The 27,464-nt window shown below is 43.3% G+C and overlaps 1 protein-coding gene across 4 annotated transcripts in view; it reads left to right on the top strand.

Moving 5' to 3' along the window:
* pax5 (paired box 5) overlaps positions 1-22,245 on the top strand; it is a gene marked incomplete at its 3' end in the record, with an annotated part of 48,320 nt that extends 26,075 nt beyond the window's left edge. The window contains exons 6-11 of one of the 4 annotated variants that reach the window (XM_084559871.1): positions 2,430-2,530; positions 10,871-11,003; positions 15,227-15,328; positions 17,744-17,830; positions 18,896-18,982; positions 22,163-22,245. In XM_084559871.1, the coding sequence (XP_084415997.1) occupies positions 2,430-2,530; positions 10,871-11,003; positions 15,227-15,328; positions 17,744-17,830; positions 18,896-18,982; positions 22,163-22,245 (593 nt within the window). Of the gene's footprint in view, positions 1-2,429; positions 2,615-10,870; positions 11,004-15,226; positions 15,329-17,743; positions 17,831-18,895; positions 19,181-22,162 lie in introns of those variants that run through there. The other 3 variants (XM_084559869.1, XM_084559870.1, XM_084559868.1) reach the window with 3 other exon arrangements.
* Positions 22,246-27,464: the final 5,219 nt, after the last annotated feature.

Below are 27,464 nucleotides of genomic sequence, written 5' to 3'. Positions count from 1 at the left end.
AGTGTGTTTGTGAGGGAGTGGGTGAAAGAGGTTTTGTGTACTCAGAACGTATTGCAAGGGTTTTTTTTCGAGGAGTTACGCGGCGTTGTGTGAGTATCTCAAGAAATCTTTAAAACCACTGTTTGCACCAGCATGCCTGGTTTATATTTATCACTTTATCAAGTATGTACGCTTCACAGACATCCAGCTGTGGAATTGTAGACCAGTATGTGGTAATGTACGCTAATCTACCCTTTATCATGACATTAATGCCAATCATTATCCCTAATACATATAGGCCTGATGGGATGAAGAAGAATCTCCAACTAAGACAAACTTGTTGGGAAGAAAACACATAAGGCGAGAACGACAAAACTGTTACCCCTCAACTCTCAGTTGGCATCACACATTTAATCCTCTTGTCTTGTGCAACGGAGCGATTATTTCTGACACTTCAGGTGTACTCAAAGAGGTTTAGATAATCTGGCTAAATCTGGCTTGCTTACAACATGTCTAATCCTGTGACTTTTAAACCTATCGCCGAACAAGAACACCAATCTCAGATGTATACGTTTTCGAAATGTTCACTTTAAGAAGATCTAAGATTTACAACAAATACAACGAGGATACTTGTGTAGCTGATGGTGGGTCGCTAGTAGACGTCCAGGTTCTGGTTGACTACCCTCCTTGTATATCATTATGTGGTTAAACAACCACAGCATGAAAACACTGATAGCGTATGTGTGGAGTGAGCTCTTCTTGCCATCACAGATTCACCCAAACGCTGCGAGCCCGCTATCATCACGGTGAATCAGGTGGTAGAAACCAAACATGAGTCCGGCCAGTGGTTCTTTGCTGTGTTTGTGTCATATGTCAATGCATTCGTTAATACACAGGATTAGATGTTCCTTGAGCCAAGATCCCAGGCAAAACACATTTAGAGGCCCTGTCCAACTGAGAAACCCTAACAAACCTACGGTCATATGATGTGACGATTAACCTACAGTCTAAATGAACTTAGTAAATGCTGCTGGCTTGTATGACCCGCTCAGCAGCTAACCAAACAGAGAAATATCGCAACCAACCAACATGAAGACATCAGATACCTGGCCTAGTCAACAGCAGTATGCAGCATGTCATTGGGGTTTTCAAGTGGGCACCTCCTTTCACCGATGTTTCGTTAAGTTGGGCCCACGACACCTCGAGAAGGCTTAACAGTGAATTGCAGCGTCCTGGAGTCACCCCCCTCCACGCTGCCACTGCACAACCCCGTTTTTCTCACCAATCAGTGACTATCAACAACTAATATTTCAATAATTTAGCCCTTTTATGAATTAAGACCCAAACAAACAAATCTACCGTCATTCGCCCCGTTGATGCGGACTGCACCACGAACCAATCGACCAAGTCTATCATGATTTACAAACACTAAAGTTACGCAGCCAGCCTTAAACTGACTTAAACTTGAACTGTATGCCCTGCCCTCATTGGTTAACGCCTTAAGTTTGGGTTTAGTTCAACTTAGTACCCATCTAAATATTTTTTTTTGTCTGTCTGAGGCACTGTCATTTTATCTCAAGTTTAATCAGGGGGCGAATCTTTAAGATTAAAGGTAGATCTGGTTGACAGGTATCAAAATATTTCTTTCATTCCTTACAACTACAGTCTCCCACAAACGAATCTGTATTTTCAGACCAAATGGGAAAAATATATATATACGTGTACTATAGCTGAAGCCCCCCTCCCCACCGCCACCTGTCTGTCATATCACTACCCAGGACACACATTCATTCACACACATAAACACACTTTCGCGCACCCCAAACACACAGTGACCCCCAGGACTAAAATAGGCTCTCAGGAGCGGTTTGGAGCAATGAATTGGCTCTATAGCGAGGGATTTTCACCCTCATCCCCTTTTTCTCTTTATCTTTTTCACTCGTTCTCTCTTTTCTAATCATTTGTGGGCCGCGACTCTTCAGAGTTCTTATAATTGTCTCGTTCAGTCCCTCAGCCTTGCAATAACTGCAGGATACGAGAGCTCACAGTCTAATACTGATACAGCAGCAATATATATTTGTGTGTCTGTGTGTGTGTGTGGGTGATACGGCGAGAGTGACGGAGGAGTGTGTGTATGTGAGAGGAGAGAGTGTACTTCTGAGAGATCAAGACGGAGAGACAGCGAAGGCTTGGTAATGGATTGCATTTGTATACCATTTTCTCAGAGTCTCCACAATCTATGAAGCCACTCAGTCATAAATCAGTTCACTGGAGTTCATTTGAGTCGACTAACTTCTTTCTCCACATCTGTGTTAGCCACGTATATCACCAGCTCATAACTTCTCTCCTCCCATCATTCCTCTATCACACACCCACTCTTTCTCATTCCTCCATTAAGCGCTCCCCATTTACAACCTTGTCTTACCTTTCGCCCCGTCTTCCCCACGCAGGTTTACAGGAGTCACCGCTGGCCAATGGGCACGGCCACAGTGGGCGGGACTTCCTCAGGAAGCAGATGCGAGGGGAGCTGTTCTCGCCACAGCAGATCGAGGTATTGGACCGCCTCTTTGACAGACAGCCACCCTGTCCAATCCAATCCAGCTCTGACCTCTATGTGAGCCCTGACTCTGGCAAGGTAAGGGCGAGGCATCGTGCAGGCTCTGGGCTGACGCTTCATTTAGGGAATAGGTTAGAGTTTGAAAAATGAAAAGGAGAAAACTGCCCATGAATAACAGAAGGATGCAGAGGTGCAGTGTGTCACTGTAACAACACTATTTAAGCTATTCAGGCTTCTAGTTGTGCCGCTCCTACCACAATCCTTCGGGCTGACTTTGGCCAATTTTAGCAGCGTGCTTGCTACAAGCAATCACTGCTGCCTGAGTGAGTGGCCTTAAAGATAAGTGTGGTACTAATCTATATTTTTCTTACTAGCAGAACACGAAAAGACCAAAAACACTTATTATTCTGCGTTATAGGCCTCCAAGAACACAACAGTGAGCCACAGTGTGACACGCAAGACAAAGCCTTGTAATAATTGACATTTTTCTCATGTCATAATTAATCATCAGAGCACCGACCTTTTGTTTAAGCAACATCTAGATACTGTCATAAAAACAACAAGATTTAAAGATTTACATATTATCAAATGGTCTTGTGCACCACTGAAGCAAATGAAACTGAAGTATTGAGAGACAGAATTTGTTTTTTTTGGTCTTTTCGCTGACAGTAAAAAATAAACAAATAAAAAAAAAACATAGGATGATGCCAGCCTCATCCTTTAACGAGTGAATGGACAGCAGTCTCAGTTTGGCCGCCGCTAAGAAAATAGTTTGGCTCAGCCGGCGGACAGGGGTGCCAAATACATTCACCCATAACGAAAACTAAACAAATATAAATGAAATTTGAACACTTGGCGAGCCTTCATGGGCAGATACAGATTAATGGGGTGTTTAGGTATAACAGAGGTTCTGAATCCATGATGCTATAGCACTGAATCCCAGTGACTGGCTCGCTTTAAAGGACCAGTGTGTAGGATTTAGCTGCGTCTAATGGGGACTTTACAGATCAGAACCACCTGAATAGAACTCACCTCATCGTCCTTGGTGCATTCAGAACCATCATGGTTGCTATGAATAAGAAAATGTCTCTGCTATAGACTCCCATGTTTGGTTTTACAGGTTATTTTACACTATGGAAGACATAATTAATAATGTTATGTTCCATATCTGCTAGATCCACTTAAATCCTACACACAGGTCCTTTAAGGAAACAGCTGTAAACCCGCTGACGTATACAACACAACCTGCTTATCATATCTGCAAGCTAACATTAGCGTTTGATGCTTTATCGAATTGCCAAATGAAACGCTTGTCTCTGCTTTTAGCTAAAAAAAAAAAAAAGCCTGCCTGCCTGCTATGCCTTGCCATGCCGTGTCAACCTCAGTCAAACTGCACAACAGAATTACAATTTAAAAAGCAATTCATCCTGATGTATTTATTATTTTACCCTTTGCATATTGGTTGTTCACTGGGTGATCGGAACATGTCGACATCAAGTAGAGTTTTCTCTGTTAGCCTGACGGAGCGATGTGAGTTTCTGTCGTCTGACGTGACGAGACCCAGTCGGGCCCCGCTCTATTGACGTTCCTATAATCTCAACACACTGCGGGGGTTAATGAGCATATTGACCCGGCTCTCATTATGACCTCACTTCCTGCTGCTTGGGGACGGCGACGGAGTCGTCCGCATGCTGATGCATCTTGACAATGCGCTGCGTATGCAGGTGTGCGTGTGGTGTTTGCATGCGAGAGAAAAAGATGAGAAAACCGAGAGCGAGAACAGGGTGTGTCTCCGTGTCTAATGTTGATGTTAATGTTGAATCTAAATTGACCTCCCGCCCTTTCCCCGGCAGTAAATTAATGTAAACCTGAGTGGAATAGACAGGTGTAAGCAGTACTCTGAATAACAAAATGACAACAAGCCGTCATTTGTATTCTCTCTACGTTTGCTCGGATGTCTTCTAATCTGCAGCCCTCAGGTCGATATTAAGGAAATATTTTTGCCAATGTCTCAAAATGACACTTTTGCTTCCTTTATCTTTAAAGATACCCCTGCTTATTGGTTTATTTACTCAGTCAGTGTCAAGGGCAAGAGGACAAACGCACTTTAGACAAGCACCAGTACATAGAAGCACAAATAGGTTGCAGCCTTAGACCTTCAGGGCAGAGTTTGGCTTTTTAGCCCATTCTCTTCCCTCTGACCGACATGGGGAGTGGAGTGGCCGGGGCGAGAGGTCGACAGGGATTGGCTATAGTAGCTCTATAGACTGCACCTCAAGACTATAATACCCATGATTCCTAGGTCAGTGTCCTCTCTGAGCCCGGTCAAGCCACTGGGGTCGGGGTCTGCGACGGGGGCTTTAAACGCTGGGTCGCAATGGGGTCAAACTGGCTTTAGAGACTGCATCACAAAGCAATCCAAGCACACACGCATATACTTTCTCTCTCTCTCTCTCACACACACACACACACACACACAAATCTCCATCACTATCTGCTCCTCCGACTCTGCCGACCCCCTTTTTCCCAGAGGGAATGATTGACAGTCATACCCTTAACACTGACACACTGACAGCTACTGCTCAGCCTCTTTGGTATGTGGGCTAAGGTGTGTGTATATATATGCTTGTGTGTTTGGCGGGGTTGCGGTCAAGAAGGGTCACGCTGTGTTGTGACTGACATTCCTAAAAGATGCTCAATAGACTTGGCCTTGGCTGATGATGTGTGTGTGTTTATGTGTGTGCAAGAAAGAAAAAGGTAGGGAGAGAGTAAGTAAGAGACAGAAACGAGGCACCCACAGCATATAGTTTACTAATCTATTGTAATTTCTGCTGGTTTTGTCAAGTTTTAAGATTTTCAGCACTAAAACGTGGACATCATTCCTTATTTCCTCTTTCTTCCTCCCACCTGAATAGACAAAAAGCAAAACTGCTCACGCTCCTCACAAGCAAATCTTATTTTATCAGTCACCAGTAGTTACTCTTCTGTCCTGTTTGTCTCCGACCATTTCTTTATCTTTCCTCCCTAACAAGCCATTCTTTTATCTCATCTCCCTCTCCTGCTCTTGTTCCCCCCTCTCCCTGTAGTCTATTAAGCCCCGCTATTAATTTATGTGTGCGCGCTCGTATGTGTGTCTGCATGTGCGCCTGTCAGAGGGAGTTCATTTGAATTTCCCTTCAATCACTTCCTATTACTCAGGTGATAAATCAGCGAGGCTGACGGCGCCCCTAACCATCCGGGCCGCCCTGGGTCCAAATGCCCCACACCGGTACCAACCAGATCTGGCTGCACTGAAATACAGAAAGAAAGAAAAAAAAAAAGGGACTGATAACACTTATCGTTTCTCTTTGTCATTAACGTCGTCCGTTGAGCAAAGAAAAGAAGCAGAAAGGTCAAAGGTCATCTCATCTAAAGGATGAAAAGGATTAAAGTGATAAAAAAAGAAAGAGGAAACACTAACTCTTCTTCTAACAGTACTATATATGTTACATAGTGTAACAGCCCTCGCATCTGTCTGTATCATGAATTAGATGATAAAACAATGGGATTATGGGCGTACAATTATAGTTTAGTTAAAAAGTCTGTAATCTCCAGGTTGGCGTCATTTTACAAGAACAGGTTAATTTCAATCTACAGATTGAAAATACGACAATGGCCGATAAAATAAATCATAAAGTCGGATTAAATTCTCATGTCCTGCGATCAATAAGTTAATGTATGTGTGCAGCTTCGCCCTGGTCAGTACAGCTCCTGTCAATAATGCCTATAACATGACAGAGCTATTGATTGATGTGCAGGTGTTTTTCTTTAACTTTATTTATGATGGCTCCTGGCTTGCTTTAATATGTTGTGTGTGTGGAAATATACAATTATTAACTTACAGAGACAATACATTAAAAAACTGGTGCTACACTGGTCGAACCTGTTCAGTGCACGAATATATTACTGTTTAATGCAATATTTACATTTGCTAGAAGGACCTATTTAGGTTTGGGTTTTATCATGAAAGTTTTGTGTCACTGGCGTCACTACTGTGCAAACAATGCATAAACTATGAACACAATACAATCTATTTAAACTACTCATAAATAAGAAATCTTGGCCCAGTATTTCATCCAGATTTTAAGAACTTTCGCAGCCTCTCCTCAGACTCGAGGTGCATGTGGGTCGCCTGTCTGGAAATGAATATCCTCCCCACTGCTGCCACGCTCAGTTTGAGCGCAGATAAATTCCTTCCTCACAATCCCTGTCTCAGTTTGTGGGCCTCTGAGGGAATTGTATTTGTTTATAGTCGAGCCCTTTTCCATCAGGGGTAGACAAGACAATGTGGCGAGAGGGAGAGAGTGGGAGACGGAGAAATCGGGAGCTATTTGGGGAATGGAGGGATGGGGAAATACTATTATGCAAATGGTGCAAGCCAACAGGGCCAGCCTGTGTGTGTGTGTATGTGTGTGTGTGTGTGTGTGTGTGTGTGTGTGTGTCAGAGGGATGATTAGGGCTCATCTGTTATTGATGTGAGATTTGGACCAAACCATTACCTTAACCATATCTGAGTCAGCAGATCAACCTACTGCATGAAAGTGAGGGAATGAGTGAGACCAAGAAAACTATAACAGAGCTGTAATTACAGAGTTAAATAGTAAAGGTCTTTGCAGATGTATAAACTTGTCCATTATTAGCACTTAGCTTATTAACTTTTTTTGCCGTTACTGCTCATGGAGAGCTTTGCCAATCCTTTACATATATACCACACCTACTTGAACTACTTGGATTAGTCGGCTAATGTTTGGTCTTGTTTCGCCACCTGGATTCAACTAAGCAAATAGGTATGAGCCTCCTATTGGATAATTACTGCATGTTCGATTGTCTTTCAGCTGGCAACAAGTTATTTAACGCCAACTGATGCAATGAGTAGCTTCTCAGTTCTTAAACAACCATGTCTAAAGACACATCCTGAGGTAGTGGAAAAGATGTTAGTCTGTTTGAGAAGGGTCAAATCATTGGCATGCATCAAGCAGAGAAAACATCTAAGGAGATTGAGGAAACTACTTAAACTGGGTTAAGAACTGTCCAATGCATTATTAAAAACTAGAAGGATAGTGGGAAACCAGCGCATCAGGGTAAGAAGAGAGGCAGATGAATTGATGCACCCATCATGCCTAGTGTCTACTGTACAGGCCTGTGGGGGCAGTGCTATGATCTGGGGTTGCTGCAGTTGGTCAGGTCTAGGTTCAGCAACATTATGTGCCCAAAGAATGAGGTCAGCTGACTGGCCACCACAGAGTCCAGACCTTAACTCTTAACCTCATTGAGAATCTTTGGGATGTGCTGGAGAAGGCTTTGCACAGTGGTCAGACTCTCCCATCATCAATACAAGACCTTGGAGAAAAACTGATGCAACACTGGATGGAAATAAGTCTGGTGACATTGTAGAAGCTTATCGAAACAATACCACAGCGAATGTGTGCTGTAATCAAAGCTAAAGAAGGTCAAACAAAATATTAGATTGTGTGACCTTTTCTTTTGGTGGCAACTTTTTTTTTGGCCAGACAGTGTATTTTGCTACACAACCTGACTTTTTTCCTCTTTCCTGGGACCTTACTGTTCCTTACTGCACCATCTTTTCTTTCCCATTAATTCACTCAACAATTCCTGTTTCCCTCAATCATCTCAATCCTGTCTTCTCTCGTCTCCTCATTCCTTCTCTCCTGTAGATGTTATTTGTATTTACCCACTTTCGTGCATGTTTTCGTGCATGATTTTTTTCTTTGTCCCAAGTCCAGATTCCCCCTTGCCACCTCCATCCTGCCCCCTACAACTCCTCCCCAACCAGCACCACCAACCCCCAAACCCCAACCCCTCCGCGACCAGGCAGCTGCGTCCCTCGTCTTTGATGAGGGCTGATGCCGCTGTATGAGCGCTGGAATTGACAACATTTACGGGGGCGAATGAGAATGATCCATCTTCCTTAGCGTGCCTGTCACCCCACTGGCCAAACTTCATCATGGCCAATTACCACGGCAGACCCCTTCTTCTCTGATGCTGCTGCCTGGCCCCCATCTACACACGGATACATGGACATATTAGATGCCATTATAATAAGACAGAGTGTAGCCAAGAGAGGGAGGCGGGGAGGGGGTGCAGAGATGGCATGTATGTTCTGGAGAAAGAAAAAAAAAAAACTACAGGTGTGATGTAAGATAGAAATAGGGCTTTAAATGTGCCTGAAGTGTAAGGAGAGAGAGAGAGAGAGAGAGAGAGAGAGAGAGAGAGAGAGAGAGAGAGAGAGAGAGAGAGAGAGAGAGAGAGAGAGGGAGGTGTGTGTAGTGTACGGGGTAAGCTCTTATTTGGCAGGTCACAGTCCAGTGGTTGTGTTGTGTGTTGACGAGCACAGGGGTGTTTAAGAGGTCAGTGAACACAAACACACGCCTACACTTACACCTCCACGGACACGGATGCAGACGTATTAAAAGGGTCAGTGCAAAACTCTCACCTCGTCACCTAAAGGAAATTCTGATTGGTGTCATTAGTGTACACCAACACACACACACACGGGTCAGCAGCAACACAAATGGAAAGAAAAGGCCAGAAGCCATTGAATGCAGAAAAGTGATCAAACTTAATCTTTGCAGCTTGTTCAGGGAAGCATAAGAAGTTTAGCATCTGTATGCAATGTGTTTCCAGTAACTATGGAAAAGTAAACCACATTTCTATAGTTATTTATTCATTTATTTTTCCATATACATACATTCGGAATAGTTTGTGATTAAGAGAGCATAGTTGTCTTGCTATAGAGCCACCCATAAATGATGACTTAACTCCCTTAGTCACCGACTAATAAAACATATTTTCAAATTTCCACTTCTAGATCAAGCCACTCCCCACTTGTGACTTAGTCATGCCATCTTTTTCCGTATATATTTCCATATATATTTTTAGAGAAAGGTCAGCGTAAACCTGAAAACCAAGCTTGAGAAGTGTGAATACCAAATGGGTGCTAGCCTCTTCATAATTACACTGGTGCACAAATTCTTCAAATTTCTGCACAGCTTTTGTCTTTTTTTCCCCCGAAAACGTTCAGATAAGAAAGCCACTGAAAAGTGCACGGACACAAAAGCCTGTAAGCTGACACACACAGCAGACAGATCATGAATCCAGCGGCCTGGAGATCCTGAGGTGGTTAATCTATATTTAGTTGGTCATCAGTTTCAATACCATCACTCTAAATCACCACACACATCTCTCACACACACACAGATAGAGCTGGCAGAGAAATGAGGATGGATGGGTCATGGCTTTCCATCGGGGTCAAACACAGGTGAACGAACAGTTTCCATTATCCGTCCGTCTAGGTGAATTTTACCTAACGTAGGATGCTGAGGAAGCGTCCTCAGTAGTATGTGTCTACGTGACCTTGGTTGATACAAAAGCTGAACCTACGATTGTGGACAATAGATTATTACTTTTTGCATGAACATGTAAACATTTTCGTAGTTTCTATTATTTGAAGAAGACCCATCAAACAATTGCATTGACTCCCATTAAAAGTACATTATTTTCCGAGGTCACATTAAGCATTGCCCACAATTCCTCAGATTGTCTAATGGGAAAATTATTAATTATTTAGCAAAAAATGAATTGAGTCAAAATAGATTCTTTATATCTTGTTGACTTGTGTAGTAGTAGAAGTTGTTGTTTTTTTACACAGAGAATAAAACAGTACAGTCTTAAACTGCTTCGTCACTTTGGTCTCGTCTTCTCTACAAGATTTTTGACTTCTGTAGAGGGTGTGCATGTGTGTGTGTGCACGCATGTGTGCGTATGTGTGTCTTAAGGGCATCGGGAGTCGGTGTGTAGCTTACGTGTGTTGCGATGATCACAGCTCTTATTGTTGTTGGTGTCTGGGGAAACAAGAGGCTTTGTGTTAGCTGTGGTCTATGTAACGCCAGTGGGTATGTGTGTAGACATATATGTGTGTGTGTGAGTACGATGTATGTGTGAGGATGAGAGGGATGAAGAGAAAGAGCAAGCTGATCCTGTGGTTATAGACTGTTGGACTTGGTTGTACAGTAAATCCCTGTCTTTGTAAACAGATCAATAAACTCTCAGCTGTAGGTGTGTTTCTGTACGTCGCTCTCTGTGTGTTGTGTGTGTGTGTTCATGCAATCGCTCCTTTGCTCCCTGCTATGAGGAAGGTACAGCATGTTGGAAACGTTAGAGGCTGGAACAAGCGCATCGGTCACAGCTGACCACAGTAAATTCCATGATTCACTATTGTTGATTTGATTTGTTGATGCATCTACTCTTTCTCCTCTACTTCTTGTTTCTTTCCAGACCTCAGATTATTCGGCTATGGCCTCGCTAGCAGGCGGACTGGATGAGATGAAGAACAGTTTGGCCAATCCGGGCACAGGGGCCGAGTTAGGAGCCAGCGTGTCGGGGCCACAGTCCTATTCACTAGTTCCAGGTAAAAAAAATAAATAAATCCGAATTATTTCTATACTCCTGCTCCAAAAGATAGATAGAGTGATAGACAGATTTCAATATCAAAGCGTCCTCAAGTTGTAGTTGAAATCTGTTTTTGGCGCATCTATTTTGTGTCTGGCATGCGACTGGGATGTTCAAGCACTACTTTGTACTGTAAATATATGTTTTATTGACTATTTGTCTTTTGTGATGCATAGTCTGTGATGTCAGTTTTACGTCCGCTGAGATAATATTTTCTTTAAGACCAGAAAAATTTGCATGCAGCATTCAAACTTTAATATGTAAAGAAATCAATCAATACTTTGATTAGGAAAACAAAACACATTTAGCATTTCAGCCTAAGTGACAACCGGAGCATTAAAACACTAAACTTTCCATCTACCTCTGCCGTGACAGCAGCTAAAACGATTCTAAGTGGTTAAATAGCTCTGAGCGTTGGATCTCGGGAGAGGTTAAAGCTCAGAGGGAAGGAGGAATATAAAGGTGTGAGAATAGAGGAAAAAAATCAGAGCCTTGTCTCGTCCTCTTTCTCCATTTAGGGGCGCTGGGAGAGGCGGTGGTTAATTAAGAGTAGACCAGGGAGCACTTGGACAAGGCTTTGACGTTCCCATCTGTAATGAGGGGAATCATAGAGCTGGGAATTTGGGATATCTGGGAATGGGCTCTTTTCTTGCCCTCTGAAACCACCGAGGAATATTACCTGCTCACGCCGGAAGAGAGAAAGAGACCGAGAGGGAGAGAAAAAGAGAGAGAGATAAAATTTGCATTTCTGCCTATGCACGCAAACACACACATTCATATTCACACACACAAACACACACACCCCTTCTGAATATTATGCATGCATTTCCTAGCCCGTCTTTTCCCCCAGAATAGAGCTCCCTCTAGGGGATCAGACGGCTGTGTGTTTGACGCAATGTTATTGCATCCTTGAAGTGCTGATACCCCGGACACATGCTGTAGAGCAACATTTACACTCTGTTCTTCTTTTTTTTTCTGAGCCCCTCCATATCTGTAGGGCATTTTCTTTTACTCTGAATTTCATCCAGTCTGCTCGAGTGCAAACACTCAAAGGACACAGTACGCACTCTTGATCCCTGTAGGTTTGACATGTGTTGCTGTGATGGCTGCTTGATGTGGAAGAGATAGATAGGCAGACAGTAAGAGAGACGGAGAGACGGAGGATGTGTGTTCCTCTGTAGCTGCGAGTGAGCACGGAGGAGACTTGTACTTGTACGTTGACCTCTACAGCGAAGCTGTGGAGAACAGATACATCAATACAACTGGCATACATATGCAGAAATACACTGCGTGCACACACACACACACACACACAGACACAGACACACACCTCAGAGGATCTGGCCCTGTCTGCCCCCTCTAAGTTGGGCTGTAGAGAGTCCATCTCTCCTCCCCTCCACCCTCTCCTCCCTCTCCTCCTTGCCCTGTGCACTGACCCTGAGCGGATGAGTAGCCCGTCTGCACTAATGCCTCGCTGTCGCATCAAACACAGAGAAAAACTTTACTACACCGAGACAGGAGAGAGGAGGTGAGGAGGGACAGAGGGAAGCTATAGAGCAGAGAAAGGGTCTGTGGAAAAGACATGCAAGTAGGGAGGGAGGTGAAGAGGCAAATAATGAAGTGAAGAGGGGAGAAAAACGAAAAGGAAGCAATAGAGGAGCGTTGGCTGATTTGTAACCCCGCATTTTCTATTTTTCTTAGCTTACCTGCAGCGAGTGTAAATGCGAAATGTCATTTTAGACTTGGTTTGCATTTCTAGGTTTGCGTGAATGTCTCAACAGCCATTAAAATGGAATAAAAATGAGGGATCCTCTGAATCTAACACCATCACCAGGCCAAATGTTTTATTTGCCCAATTCTCAGGCTAATAACCAAACACCCACACAAAACTAATTCCCATCAGCCTCCACTGTACTAGCAAAATGCATGCTAACAATCTAAAATCTTAACAACAGATTTGAACGTGGCACATGTGCCGAGATCTTCCAAAGGGGTGGTGCGTATCGCATTCACAAGTCCGTTGGAATAGTTAACCATTTGTGGCATTCACAGCCTCATAACTGGAATGCTTGAGGAAGAGATATAAGATAATGAGTATACGGTTTGTTGCGTGTATGACATTGTGATTAATCTGTCCTTTGAATGAGTGCTGCTTCTAAGCTGGAGAGGTGGCTAACAATTTCCTCCAATAAAAACAACGCAGGATCTTTCTTGTGTATTAAAATTTTCTTACTATGAAATGGAAACACTAAATATAACAAGACACCACTGTCTTCTGATTCATACTGTACACCTTAAAAACAGTCACTCAGCAACTTGCTGAGTATGAACTAATTCAGAGCTGCTTCTCCCTCTGTACTACTAACATAAATACCGAACCCCCATAAGCAATATCCAGGAAATTACCTTCTCAAATAATTTTTTGAAGAAGGCTAAACTGCACTGTGGTGCTCAAAACAGTTTGTTAGCCTATTGTTATGGAGGTAGAAGAGTCATTTTGCGATTTTTCGCACCAGTTTTTGTCCACATTTATTTTCTTATATTAATACCCGGTTGTTAGCTTAAGCTAAAATCCCTTCTAGACGGCAACAGTTGCCTAGCAGCGGTGTTCTCATGACTTATGGCTAATATTCATTTCAAACGCCAAGCACTTTGTGTACACGCTTTCCCTTTTTCATAACTATGAGCTCACAAGTTTCATGTCAGTGCAGCGTACCATCGTCCTCGTGTTAGCCTGGGCGTGTTAGCATGCTGACATTAGCAATTCACACTAGTGTTCCTGGTAATGGGATGGCAGAGCTGCTAGCAGGGCTCAGTTTTCTCTCAGGGCCCAACATTTGCTGGTCAACGCACGTGTACACCATGTTTTAAAACAAAAGTAAAATATGATACAGTTTGTAAATTGTTAAAATGGTTCCACCACAATCTACAACATTTAAATGCAGTATAATACGAAGGTGGACACACTGCAAAAAATGTTTTATAATTAAGTGAATTTGAACCTTTACTGAAAAATACTATGTAATAGCATAAACTGGCAAGTTAAACGACATTATTATTATCCTGCTAGCATTTAGCACCCCCTGTCTTTCCCTTTGTTTTCCTTTTTGTTTCTATTTTGTTTCACATCATTTTCCACTTCCTCTTATCCTCTCCATTTCCTTCTCCTACGTCTTTCTTCCTCTTCCTCTTCCTCCTCCTCCTCCTCCTCCTCCTCCTCCTCCTCCTCCTCCTCCTCCAAGTTAGTTAGCGGTGGTTAAGTGGAGGGGAAGTGAATGGGATTGATGGTGTTAGCATCTGAGCTGTTTATGATGATGATAAATGTGTGTGTGAAGGGGGGGAAGGAGGAGGATGTCGATGCATATGTGTGTGTGTGTGTGTGTGTGTGGGTGAGTGTGTGTGTATGAGATGATGATAAATGGAAGGCACCCTCTCCACGCACTCCCGGTGTCTACTGCGTGCAAACATAGAGAAATGATTTGGGTCGACACACTGTCATGTAGTCTAATGCAGTTATATATCCTATCCACCAAGTGACAGACAAAGGGAGGAGGGGGATTTAACGAGAGAACGGGGAGTGGGTAAATTAATAGAAGCCGAGGAGGAGGGAAACAAAAGAAAGAAGGATGTCCTGAATGGGCCTCTGCGTGATTTTTTTAAAGCCTTGATGCCACAACATACATTTTGAGTCTTTAGTATTTTAACGTCACAATTTAAAAGGTATAAATGTAGCTTTTTATAGCACAACAGGTGTGACCAATACCATTTTTGGCTAACGTAGAGATGTGGGCTACATCCTTTCTGCTAATACGTTAGGTCCCCTAAACACTCACTTTATCCAGATTTTAAATTATTTTCTCACTTTTACACGATGATAATGTGAAATCTCTTTACCTTTTGGAATATTGGGCACCAACAAGACATCTCGGGGCATCAGCTTTGACTTTGAGAACTTGTTGCAGAGCTGAAACTGTTCTGCTGAGGCGCTAAACATAAGGAACAGGAAACATTTAAAGAACATAAAATACTATACAGTAAAAACGTGAAAAACACATTATAACACATGGTACAGATCCAGGAAGTGTAAATACAGTGGTGATGATGATTGTGAACCAGTGATCGTGCTGAAACTGATCAGGATATTTATAATGTTTGCAAACACGTGTGCGTTTCTAATTTCAGGTCGAGACTTAGCCAGCACCACTCTGCCCGGCTACCCTCCTCATGTCCCTCCCACTGGACAGGGCAGCTACTCCACCCCCTCCCTCACTGGCATGGTACCTGGTAAGCATAATCACACAAAAACACACAAATTTCACTTCATGGAGACTTACCTTGGCTCTAACCATCACCATCACTTGCCTAAACTTAACTTTAAACCAAGTATGCATGTTGTGGGGACATACAACATGCATAAAGTACGCACATATTCACTCAACACCTACGATACCTTTGCACGTTCCTTTACGGTAGGTCATTTCTCGCCAACAGATCTGTGCTTACGTATCTGTTGAGTCTTCTGCTGGATGTGTGCGTGCGTTCAGAGGGGGGTACTTAGCGTTGCCACTTCCTCTTTCTTGTCTGTCTACTCTACGGCTGACAGAGCTCCCAGGGGGTGGCGTGTGTTGTGCGTGCATACATGTGTGTGTTTGCGTGTATGCCTCCGTGTGTCATTAGAAACCAGCCACAGTAGCACAGCTGTCCCTCCTCAACATTAGTAATTTGTTTTTAATGAGAATCACCAGTGACCCACGACTAATTCATTCATTCCCTTCCACTCCGCCTTCTACGGCGCTTTTGTGTTTCAATCCTGGGCCACTATTCTTGTTCCCTCTCTCACTCTCTCTCTTTTGCTCTCTTTCCTCGACTTGCAGTGGTGGTCAGTATGAAGAATACTGCAGAGACTTAGCAGTGAAACAAAGTCAAAACACAATGCTGTTTACAAGTTGTTGCCTCTGTGTATTCCCAATCATTCAGTCAGTGACACACACACATACACGCTGACTCTCGGAGGACATGTTAGAACAGCACGTCTAAAGATGGGTAACCCTGTCGCCCTGTCCCCCTGCGCTCACCCCGTCCTGTCCTCAGGTTTGACAGCATATTTGTGTGTGTGTTTGGGTTGCTGTATTTTTATGCGTGTGCCGGCACGCGATTGTTTGTGGGCATGTGTGTTTGTTTTTGACAGTGTGTGCGTGTGTGTGTGTGAGCGCGACCTTGACACCGAGCTACACGAGGGAGACCCCTAAGCCTCCTATCCCCTCCGCCCCTCGTCTCCTAAACAACCTGACACATTGCCGTCACCACGGTGATGACAAGGGAGAGGATGTTCGCACCCAGGGATGCCATGGAGACCACATCCCGACCCCACCTGACAGACGCAGCTAAACATACGCACACAGAGGCACACTTGCACAAAGAAAACTTGGTCCGTACATACAAACGCACACAGACATACACACACACAGAGAGACACACACACAGACAGCGTCGCAATTCTTCTCGGTGGATTTTCAAAGCTGACTAGAACGACTGGAGAAGATAATCTACAAACTTTGCTTCTCCAGCTTCGCCGTGTTTTATCTCGGCACTTCTCTGGCAAATTATCCTCCTTTTTGTTCACTCTGTCTAATATCATACCTTCATTAAGCAAGCAACTCTCTTCTGGTGTTCTCCTCTTCTCTCTCTCTCTCTCCGTCTCTCTCTGTCTTTCTCTCTGCAGCAGGGGGCTGACACTCAGAGGGGGTGTAGGAGAGCAGTGAGGCAGAACCGACAGAACGAGAAGGAGAGAGGAGGAATGGGTGGGAGGAGGCTGGAGGGAGTGGAGTGGGGGGGGGCATCAGGGTCTGTGACTGTCAGCTATGGGAGAGGGATCCCCTGGGAGGAGTGAAGGTTCAGGAGAGAAGAAAGAAAGAGCAAAAGAGTGAAAAAAGAGAGCAAGTCAGCGGAGAGATGGAGGGAAGAGAGGAGAAGGAACGGGGGAGAATGTTGTTTTGATGTGAAGGGTGATGGGCGGGCTGTAGTCAGGCGGGCCAGAGGACGAGGGAGAAAAAATGAAGAGGAAAAGGGGTGAAGGGAGGAGTGGGAGGGAAGAAGACAAGAGGAAGAGTAGACCCCCAGACAGTAAGTAGTAAATGAGGGAGAAAAGCTACGCTATCATCCGCTGTACGAGGCCGCTGCCGCCTCGCTGAGCTCTGCAGTTCAGTCACTATCAACTAGTCTGAAAACCATTTTGTTTAAGTTACTCAACAAGTACTTACAATTCAGTATCCATGCTTGCTTTTTGGAGGCTCCCGGTTCTGTTGTGCACGTGTCCAGTTTCTAAAACCTCAATAAGCCTTTATCCCTGAGTTTCCAAGAATTACTACCAGTTAAAGGGAACTTCTTATTTCTGATTGCTGTCTGCCGGCAGCACAGGTGCATCCTGAACCTGAATTTGTAAAAGATAGTGAAACTACGTATTATTTATCTGAAATCTTGAATCTTGAATCATCTCATACTTCCATGTATGAATAATGTCCCTCATATTTCTCAACTACGGCTTCATTGTTCTCAGCAAAAGCAACATTTTACTAAACTAAAATTGCCTATCCCTATTCCAGTCTATTCCTTTCCTTTATAACAGTAAAGTCGACAGAACAGAATAGTCCTATTTACACTCTTAACCGGCTCCGTTTCTTGTTTTGTGTTTTCTTTCAGGGGGAGATTTTTCCGGAAGTCCATATTCCCATCCGCAGTATTCCACGTACAACGAATCATGGAGATTTCCTAACCCCAGCCTATTAGGTTGGTATATCACATATCTTAATAACAAGTCCTGCTCCCCAGAAGTAGATCAATAATTGTATCAATGAATTCCATTTCATTCTACCTCACGTCCCAATTCCCAGCTTTCTAACACTGTCTTGTATCTTTCATGCTCCGCTGTTCATTTTTTTCCCCATTACATTACATTTCAGTCTGTATTGTACTGCGTCATAGACATACTAATGGTTCTGTAGAGTTTTTTTTTTATTTTTTATTTTTTTTAAAGACTGGCAATTTGGGGTGTGAATGGATTTGAAGGGAGGGGAAGACAGGGAGATACAGTGAGCGAAGGGACAGATTAGGAGCCCTGCATTTTGGGATTTAATTGTGGAGGAACGCCGACTCGGACCGCCGTGTTTCATGCAATCACTGTCGCATTAAGGCCCATTAAATTAGCACAAAGTAGCAAGACGTATTAATTGGCAGTGATGATGATACATGTGCGTTTCATGTTAAAATGGCAGTCTCTTGGCCAGCGAACGACTCGCCAAACCAACAAATGTGCAGATAAAACAAAAACCATTCGCCGCTCATTCAGTCCCTCACTGGCCCCGGCATCGACCTCCAGGACTATCATGACCGTTAGAGAAATAATCCAGCACCAGAAAAACACAATAAATGTATTCTTTAAGATTTTTTTAGGTTGTATTTGTTGCTTAAAGTTTTTTTTCTACTTTGGCATTATGCCTGATATTAAAGAGTAGTACTGTATAAACTGATGTGTATTTACATACTGCATATTGTGATGTTGAGAGGCTGCAAAGCAAGACAACAACTTCACTGCCTAAAATCAATGGCTGTAAAGACCCCACCATCGTCACATCTTTGCATTTGTGTTTAAGAGGAGAAATGAACCCAACGCCAAAAACAGTCACCGTCAAAGTCTTTGTCCAGGGAGTCATTTCAGGGGTCACGTTTAAAGGTGACGCCGCAAAAAGGTCAATAGGTTAGAGGGGTCAAGCTGTGATGACCTGTAGTGTGCCCCCACCCTTTCCTCTCCTTACCTCTCCTTTTCCCTCCTTCCCTCCACCCCTCTGTCCCCAGTGTTTCAGCAGGATTATGGGTCTCTCCTGGGGACGGAAATCGGCTGCTCCTCCAGTCTCTTCACCAGCCAGGCAGGACAGATGCAAGGTAGGTGGGGGGAAAATTCAGCCACAACATTAAAACCATTGACAGGAGAATTAAATAACATTGACCATCTTGTGACAATGCAATGTTCTGCTGGGAACCATTTAGACCTGGCATTCATTGAATTTACTGGATGTTACGTAGACATGTAGCACCCACCTAGGCCAGACCAGGCACCCCCACCCCATAGCAATGACACTCCTTGATGGCAGCCGCCATCCCCAGCAGGATGCAGCCTGACACAGACACATACATAAAAAAATGCTCTAGGAACGACTCAAAAAAACATGAAAAACAGCACAAGGTGTTGACCTGGCCTCCAAATTCCCTAGATCCCAAAATGATCAAGTATCTGTGGGATGCACTGGAGCAAGCCTGATCCACAGAGGCCCCTCCCCTCAACCCATAGGACCTAAAGGCCCCCACTAACATTTTCCTGCGGCCAGACACCACAGGACATCCTCAGAAGGCCCATGTCCATTCCCTGATGAGTCACAACTGTTTTGGAGGCACAAGGGAGACCTACACAATATTAGGAAGGTGGTCATAATGTTATGCCTGATCTGTGTACGTACAGAAAGGGGTGCAATGATGAGGATAGACGATGGTAGATGAAAAGGGAGAAAGAAGAAGACAGTGCTAAGGAACTTTAGTATGATAACGGATGAGTGGGCACATAATATGAGTACAAATGCACATTTGGAGACACTGAAAGGTTTAAGATTGATGACGGGGGACGGGGAGAAGCTGACATGCAGAGGAAAGTATGAGGGAGAGGATGAGACATGAAGGAAAGGGGAGTTAAAAAAAAAAAAAAAAAAAGAGGCAAAAAGGGGTAGAGAGGACGTCTGAAGTCTTGAGTGAGACTAAATAGTTTGTCAGGTCGGCTTAATGCCTCACTTCCCCAAAGAGGCTCCTGAGATTACCTGGACTGTGGACAGACATAACCTGTCAACACACAGCAAGGCTGATTGATGGAAGTGACAGAGACAGGTGGTGATTTTTTCTTTTTTTTTTCTTTTTCTGTGTGTATCGAGGTGTGTGAGTGTGGGTTTCTGTGTGTCTTCGGGGTTACAGTATTGAATTGACCTCTTCCCTGGGGAGAGAATAGACTCAAGGGATCAGAAGTAGTAGAGCTGTACTCAGTGTGTCAGCTTAGACTGTCACTTAGATAGTGTGTGTGTGTGTGTGTGTGTGTAAGGGAGAGAGAGAGAAAGAGAGAGAGAGAGAGAGAGGAGGGCGAATCTGAAAGAAAGAGTCAGGAAGTAGACCGAGTTAATTTTATTGGTTGTACATGAAAAGGGAGACGATTTTTTCTGTCATTAGCTCCATCAGCTCATGTCATCTCATCCCTGCCTTTCACGACTCACATTCAAACTAAAATTATTAATCTTAACATGAAAATTGAAGCTGCTCATTTCACAGTTACACTGCATTTAACTAACCTCGAGCTGTTAAGGGAGAAGAATTCAGATTCTTTACAACCTGAGTTTTATTTTTTTGTCATTTTAACCATCATTCCTATCTGTAATAAAAAAAAAAAAATGGAGAAATTACCCTCACCAAGTTAATTGCTGAGATCTGTCAATGTGATGACATTGAGAGAGAAGTCCACGGGGGAAAGAAATGAGCAGAGGCACGAGACAATCGTATAAGTTTTGCACAAATCACCAGATTACTTCAACTTATTTGGAAGAGAAAGTCCTTGTCATGCACAGTGAGGGATTATGGTCCACGTTCTCATTGCTCGCGCTTTAAATGTTACCCCCAAGTAGTATTTTAAAGCTGCTAATAAGTCATTGCTAATACATTTGGGTTTTTTTAAATGCAAAAATGGCTCAAATTACTAAAAGTACAAGACGCTTAAACCACTTCAAGTCTGAAAAACCCTTAAAAACTAAACAATGCAAGACGTTTCAATACAGCTAGCGGCCGTCTTCTGCAAAAACTCCTGGTAAACCCATTGTATTCTTCAAGTCCTCACATTTATCAGCTAGCTAGTGAACATGGTGGAATATTTAGAAGCTAAAGGGTTTGCTATTTAGAGCTGGTAGAGACAAAATCAGGACCAAGAGAAGAGTTAAAGGGGAACTACCGTTTTTTTACAACCTGGACCTTATTTCTGGCATAAAATACGATCGTTTACTCACCCACATAACTTTGGTGTCATTTAGAGTCCTTCCAAAGATATTTAGATCCAGCGGAGCACCGCATGTATCCATATAGTGGGAGTGACTGGGGCACCGAAACGCAGCGTCTAAATAACGTATTATCTGCCTCAAAACTCGTTCATTTCATCAATATTTTGTTATGATACGCTAGTGATATTCCCCGCTGAGTCCAGAGTTACCTGTTATCTATTCGCGGTTTGTTGTTCTTTGGCCAGCTGTTCCTCTCTCTGCCTCAGCATCCTCCTTTCAGTGAGCTCCTCATCCGTATACTCCAGCTCAAAACGGTGAGGACGTCCATCATAGACAAAGTCGTCGTCCACAACCTCAGAATTGGAAAAATATTCAGCCAGGTTGCAAAAAAACTAGCAGTAGCAAATTACAGGTAAACAAGCCAAGCAGGGAGCGTGTGGTGCTCAGACATCATCATGACATCATCCAGGTCAGAGGTTAGTAGGTCAATCTACAGACCCTGGATGATGATAACAGGTAACTCCAGACTCAACAGGGAATAGCACTAGCATATCATAACAAAATATTGGTGAAATGAATGAGTTTCATGGCAGATAATGCGTTATTTAGAGGCTACGTTTCGGTGTCCCAGTCACTCCCACTATATGGATATACGCGGTGCTCCACTGGATCTAAATATCGTCTGAATGACTCCAAATGACACAAAAGTTATATGGGTGAGTAAACGATTGTATTTTATGCCAGAAATAAGGTCCAGGTTGTAAAAAAAAAAAAAAACAGTAGTTCCCCTTTAATATTTGATTTACATTAATCATGTGTAATATCACGTCATTTGTCATTAACTTTTTAGGACAATAATGGTCAAAGATGAAGGCTTTAATCTGATCTGATTTCTCATTTGATTAAACTTCAAAGAGAACAAAACTACAAAAAAAAACTCAGCTGTAATAAATCCGACTTATCTGTTAACAAGTTATTATTATTATTATTTTTTTATCTTTGCTGAGTCTTAATTAAGCATGTTGTCTGTGCTTCCTCCCAGGGTCACCCTACTATTACAGCGCAACATCACGGGGGGCGGGCCCCGCCGCCACCGCCACGGCCTCCGCCTACGACCGCCACTGACCCTCCCTGCAGAGAGAAGAAGAGGGTGAGGGGCAAGAGACGAGGGAGGAAGGGAGGGAGGGATAGCACCAGCACCGCTCAGTACAAATTCGCCCACAAACGGACTGCAATGAGGATACGAATATCAAATCTCTGACGTCAGTGAAGTTTGAATTTGCTTTGATTGACACTTAAACCGTCTAACACACTCCCGGGCTGCAGAACAACACTGTATCGGTCACTGTGAGGACTTGGCTATGTCAACAACTGACAGATCTAGGACTGATTTAGTGGGTTTTGGAAATTCGGACCCTCGTGTACTATGTCAGTGCTCGGTATCCCTGTCTAGATTTTAACTAATGAAACATGCAGCATCGACTGGAGGTTTAATGCGAGTAAAAAGTGTTTTCAAACTGAGAAAACTTTTTTTTTTTTTGATCAAATGAGCAGATCAGAGGAAAATCATTTTTGCAAACAGTATTTTTTATGACCCCTCCACCCCCCCACCCCCACATTAATCAATCAATTTTTCTATGCCATACTACAGTGACTTAAAGACAATCCAATGTTTCCAATCCTCACAATGTCGAATGACCAATTTCCTCTGGGATGTGTAATAAAAGAGTTTTAATGTGACTATTCCGAGTCACAAAAGTTTGCTATACCCGATCCCATATATTTATACCATATATATATATGGTAAATTTCATCATATATATGGTAAATGTCTGGTCTTTTCTTTAAAGAAACTGAACCTTCAAAAAGATCCACATGTCATTTTGCCAACATCGTCACATATTTCTCATATTTTCTTCTTTTTTTGCTTTTGCATTTAAGAAATTTAAAGCTTGACTGGCCTGTAATGCATAATTGTGGTCAGATAAATGCTACTCAGGGGTGGGGTATAGCGAACAGCCAATTTTAGTGCCACGCGGCAATAACGAAAACTCTACACTCACATCACACGTCAAAGGAGGCGTCTGGCAAAGATTCTCTTCTGGTTTAGGAGCTGAAAAGCTTTTGCTTCTTTGTGTTTGCTTCCATGCTACGTGGACACGCTGCAAGTGCACATTGATGTTTTTTCCCCCCACTGCCCCTGCCTATAAGTTCCCACTCAACCCACAGACTTTAGATTTTTGATGAAAGCAAAACAAATTTCAATTTCAATTCATAGCAGAAACAGTAAGTCATTTCTGCATCCAGCTGCCGTAATACATCCATTGTCTCGCATCCACATTTGCATTTGAAGTGGTCTGAACGTCACCATCCAGCAGACTAGCCTTTCGGTTAAAGCACAGCCTGAAATATGAGCCCTCTGCAGTAAAAGAACATCAAACATGTTCACGTCAAACCAAAATCTATCCCGGCCAGGTGTTGCTACTGTACAGGAAGGTGCTATCCTACCTCCCCAGCCAAGTCTTAGTCCTGATCAAGAGCTATTTATAATGATGGAGACAAAGTAATATATTAAGAAGCTTTTCTGCGCTGCGCTCTGTGCTGAGAGTGAATGCCTGTAATGACTGATAATAGTGTCACGCTGTTGTGCTAGAGTAGTGATGATGATGATGATGAAGATGCAGTGAAATATGAAATCTGAAAAAAAGTTTCAATATAAGAAAACTTCTTTGTTTATAATGTTATCAGACTGCGATTTTTCCTGTTCATAGTTTGTTGCCTGGTATCAGTTGACACAGGTGCCACTGAGTAAGATGCCATTTTTATCCGCTTCCTGTATATTCAGAAGAAAAAAAAACAGGAAGCAGGGGCACCCTCTCTCTCTTTCTCTCTCTCTGTCTTGTACTCTTTCTATTTCTCTCTTTAAACTCCCCAAAGATGGCCCCCCCTAGTGGATCGGCTGACTAACTACAAAAGCACAAAGAGACTCAATCATCATTTTAAAGGCGCCATTTTACTTTGTAGACTTCCTTTCACGACCTACGTCTTCTTCTTCTTCTCTTATGCTCCCAGTTTTTGAGTAAATGTCCTTGTGCTGTTTTGAATTGTTTCTATAAAAGCATTCCCTTTTTTGAAAAAAAAAATAATAATAATGAAAAAAAAAAAAAAACAACCTGTGAAATTTTCTTTTGTTCGTCTCCTACATGAGTTCTGCGCTGTGACAATGCATGACACCAGGGTCGAGGCCTTACCCATCGTGTGCAGGCAGGACAGGTTTGCCCCTCAGCGCTGATCTGAAATCAGTGTGTCATCCCTCCCGACTGCCTGAGGGCCCCACTATGTTGATCTTGTGAGCGGGCAATATCTTCCTAAAACCTGTGCGTAGCTTCCTGTTTTCGATTATGTCCGTACGAGACTTGTACAGTAATCAGTGAATGAGAGGAGAAGTCACAATGTCGATAGCAATTTCAATTATTCACATTTGAATTTAGATTTTTAGCGATGAAGCTTTTCTTTATGGTAAAAGAAAAAAAAAAGACTTAAAAAGGTGCGTGGTGTTGTTTTAGCCATTGTCGATTGCGAGTGCTCACATATCTTTTTGTTTCCTTTGTTTTGGGTATGTGTGTGGCTGACTGTAGCGCTTCACTGCTACCGTGTAGTTTCTACTTGCTTACAGATTGGACGTCCCAAATCTGCAGTGTGAGACATAAAGTATAGCTATATAAACACAGTATAACTATGAACACTGGTCAAAGCTGGTAGTTTCTCAATCTTTGTTGTTTCTGGATTTTTTGAAATAGTAAAAATAGTGGATCCTTTTACATTTGTAGACCTTAAAAGTTGTGCGTACACAACTCTAAAGAAGACTCTTATGACGGCTCGCCTGCTGTGCTGCCTGTGGGCGCCGCAGCAGGAGCCTTTCCTTATTTCTGTCTTTTTCTCTTGATCCTTCTGAGGCATTATTGAACCTGAACCACACCAGCTGAAAACAAGGACAGTGCCTTTAGTTTTGTATCTCAACGTGTCCCCCCTCCCACCCGCCCCCCCGACTATGACCATGAGTCACTAAAACAAGATTCAGCATCCCCTATCTGTAACACCCGTAGCAAAACTCTCGCTTATCTTGCCCCCAGCAAAACACAGCCTTTCACAAATCAGTAATTTAGAGTCAATATCAGACAATAATTGCTGCAGCGCATAAACAGCAGACTTTAGCACCATCACAGTCCTAAAAAAACTCAAACTTGGATCTTTCAGTCACAGATCTGCAGAAACAAAATACTGAAAAACTGAAAAATGTGTCTGTCTACAGTAACAGAAAGCAGAATATATCCCGAGAACGTTCAGCTTCAGTTAAAATTAAAAAGGACTCACTCATCAGATGTGACTGTCCACAGGAGAACGCTCCAAACAGAATCTGGAAGCTGAAATATGCATAAATGAGATTTGATCTTTAGTATTATTATCACTAAGTACAGTTTGATATGATGTGCACGTGTGCACCAAATCAGGCTTTACAGGGGGTCATCAAAACGAGACGGCCATGGCTGCTAGGCAACTGCTGCCGCCTAGAAACCACTGATGCTAGCAATTTAGCAAGCCACCAAACGGGAAATGTAATGTAGGAAATGCGATGTCCTTATAAAAGGATAGACATTTTCCTCTGACGTTTTATATGAAAAAAAAAAAAAGAAAGCTCTGACACTAATATGTCCACTGAAATAAGAATTTCTACACCCTTAAGGAAAACGCCACACACAACTTAAGACCTAAGACATACCTTTGAACACAGTGAACATGACCTCACGTGAGGACAACTTACATATTGTAACTGTTAAGTTGCTAACCAGACGTCCTACCATCCACTGTGTGCACGTTCTCTTCCCTTTCTAACAGTCGTGAGTGGATCTGTGACTGAAACATCCAAGTTCAGGGCCGTGACGCATGCAGAGCTAAACATGGCCGAGTGGCCTCGACGAGGAATGACAGAAGGCACAAAATATATATATATAAAAAAAAAGTCCAGTGAGTGACAGACAGACATAACAAGTCTGTTCATTAAAACCGTTTTCCATCATTTTTTAAATCAACCAGAGCGTCTTATAAAAGAATCACACACTTTTTTTTTTCTCAACCAAACACACTAATGTAAACACGACAGGGTATTGATTGAAAGTCGTTCTCCTTGAGGAGCTAAATCCAGCCGTGCCTCCTGCGTCCACTCGCGTGGAGCGGCGACGTTAAGCAGGCCGAACTCCGAGCCCGTTACCCGGAGTAGCCACGAACCAAGCGATACGTTAACAGGATTAATTGTTAACTATGCATCCTGAAGTGCTCGCAGCTTGCCTTGCCATTGCTTTGACCTAGCTGGTTGACATGGGGGAGAGACCGGATTCTCGCTTGGTCGCCAGTCCTTTTTTCGATTGGCAGCTGTGACATTGACTGCGGTGATGAGGTGGGGGGGGGGGGACTTGTCATTGTGTGTGGTACTGTAAAAAGCATGGCGGGCAGAGGCCACACACACACACACACACACATAAATACAAAGTACAGAAACACCCTCACGCTCCCTTCCTTTGTCCTTTGCGAAGTGGCGATCGCCCCTCCTCTCGTGCCCCCGTGTTCCCCAGGGGAGGCCAAACCTGCTGTGCCATCAGAAGCTCGTCCCATCTTCTTTTTCTCCCCCTCCCTCAGCCCTAATCTCATCATATCTCAAGCGCTCGTCCCCCCTCCCCCCCGTGCAAGCACCGCCACACCGCCAGGATTAGGAATATTAAAACTATTCTGTTGATTTCAGGCCTGTGACCTTCCTCAAAAAGTCCTCCCTCTTCCTCCAGACAGCCCTATTAATCCTTTTTCCTCCCCTTTCTTACTTTTTTCTCTCTCTCCGACTATTCAGACGTGATGCTCACTGTCCTGTCAGAGATTCTGCATAGGAATGAAGCCAGGTGTTTCCGCGCCAAAGCGAGGTCATTTCAATGGCAATATTGCTGCCGGTATTTGGCGTTTCCTCTCCTCGCGGCCGCAGAGCATTTCAAAAGCAGGGAACGGTCGAGTTTCAGATCAAGCTAAAACATTTCCTTCCCTGCACTTCTTCAGTTTACCGCCCATGAAAGTAAATTGCAGCGTGTATTTTGATCCCAAGTCAAATAGGAACCTGAAATAAATGCAAATTAGCTGTTTTTTTCCCCCCCTTCCTTTCCTCCTTTATTATGATTTCTCACACTGCCTGACTGTATCTCAATACGAATCCATGAAGATGGCTACTGCCTTTCCTAAAACCTGAGGGGAATTCAGCATCACATCTTGACAGCAATTAGTGGCACAATCTGTTTCATGCTTGC

Source organism: Chelon labrosus (assembly GCF_963514085.1).
Source record: "Chelon labrosus genome assembly, chromosome: 2".
NCBI classification, from domain to species: Eukaryota; Metazoa; Chordata; class Actinopteri; order Mugiliformes; family Mugilidae; genus Chelon; species Chelon labrosus.
This window is presented reverse-complemented; position numbering and strand designations above follow the sequence as displayed.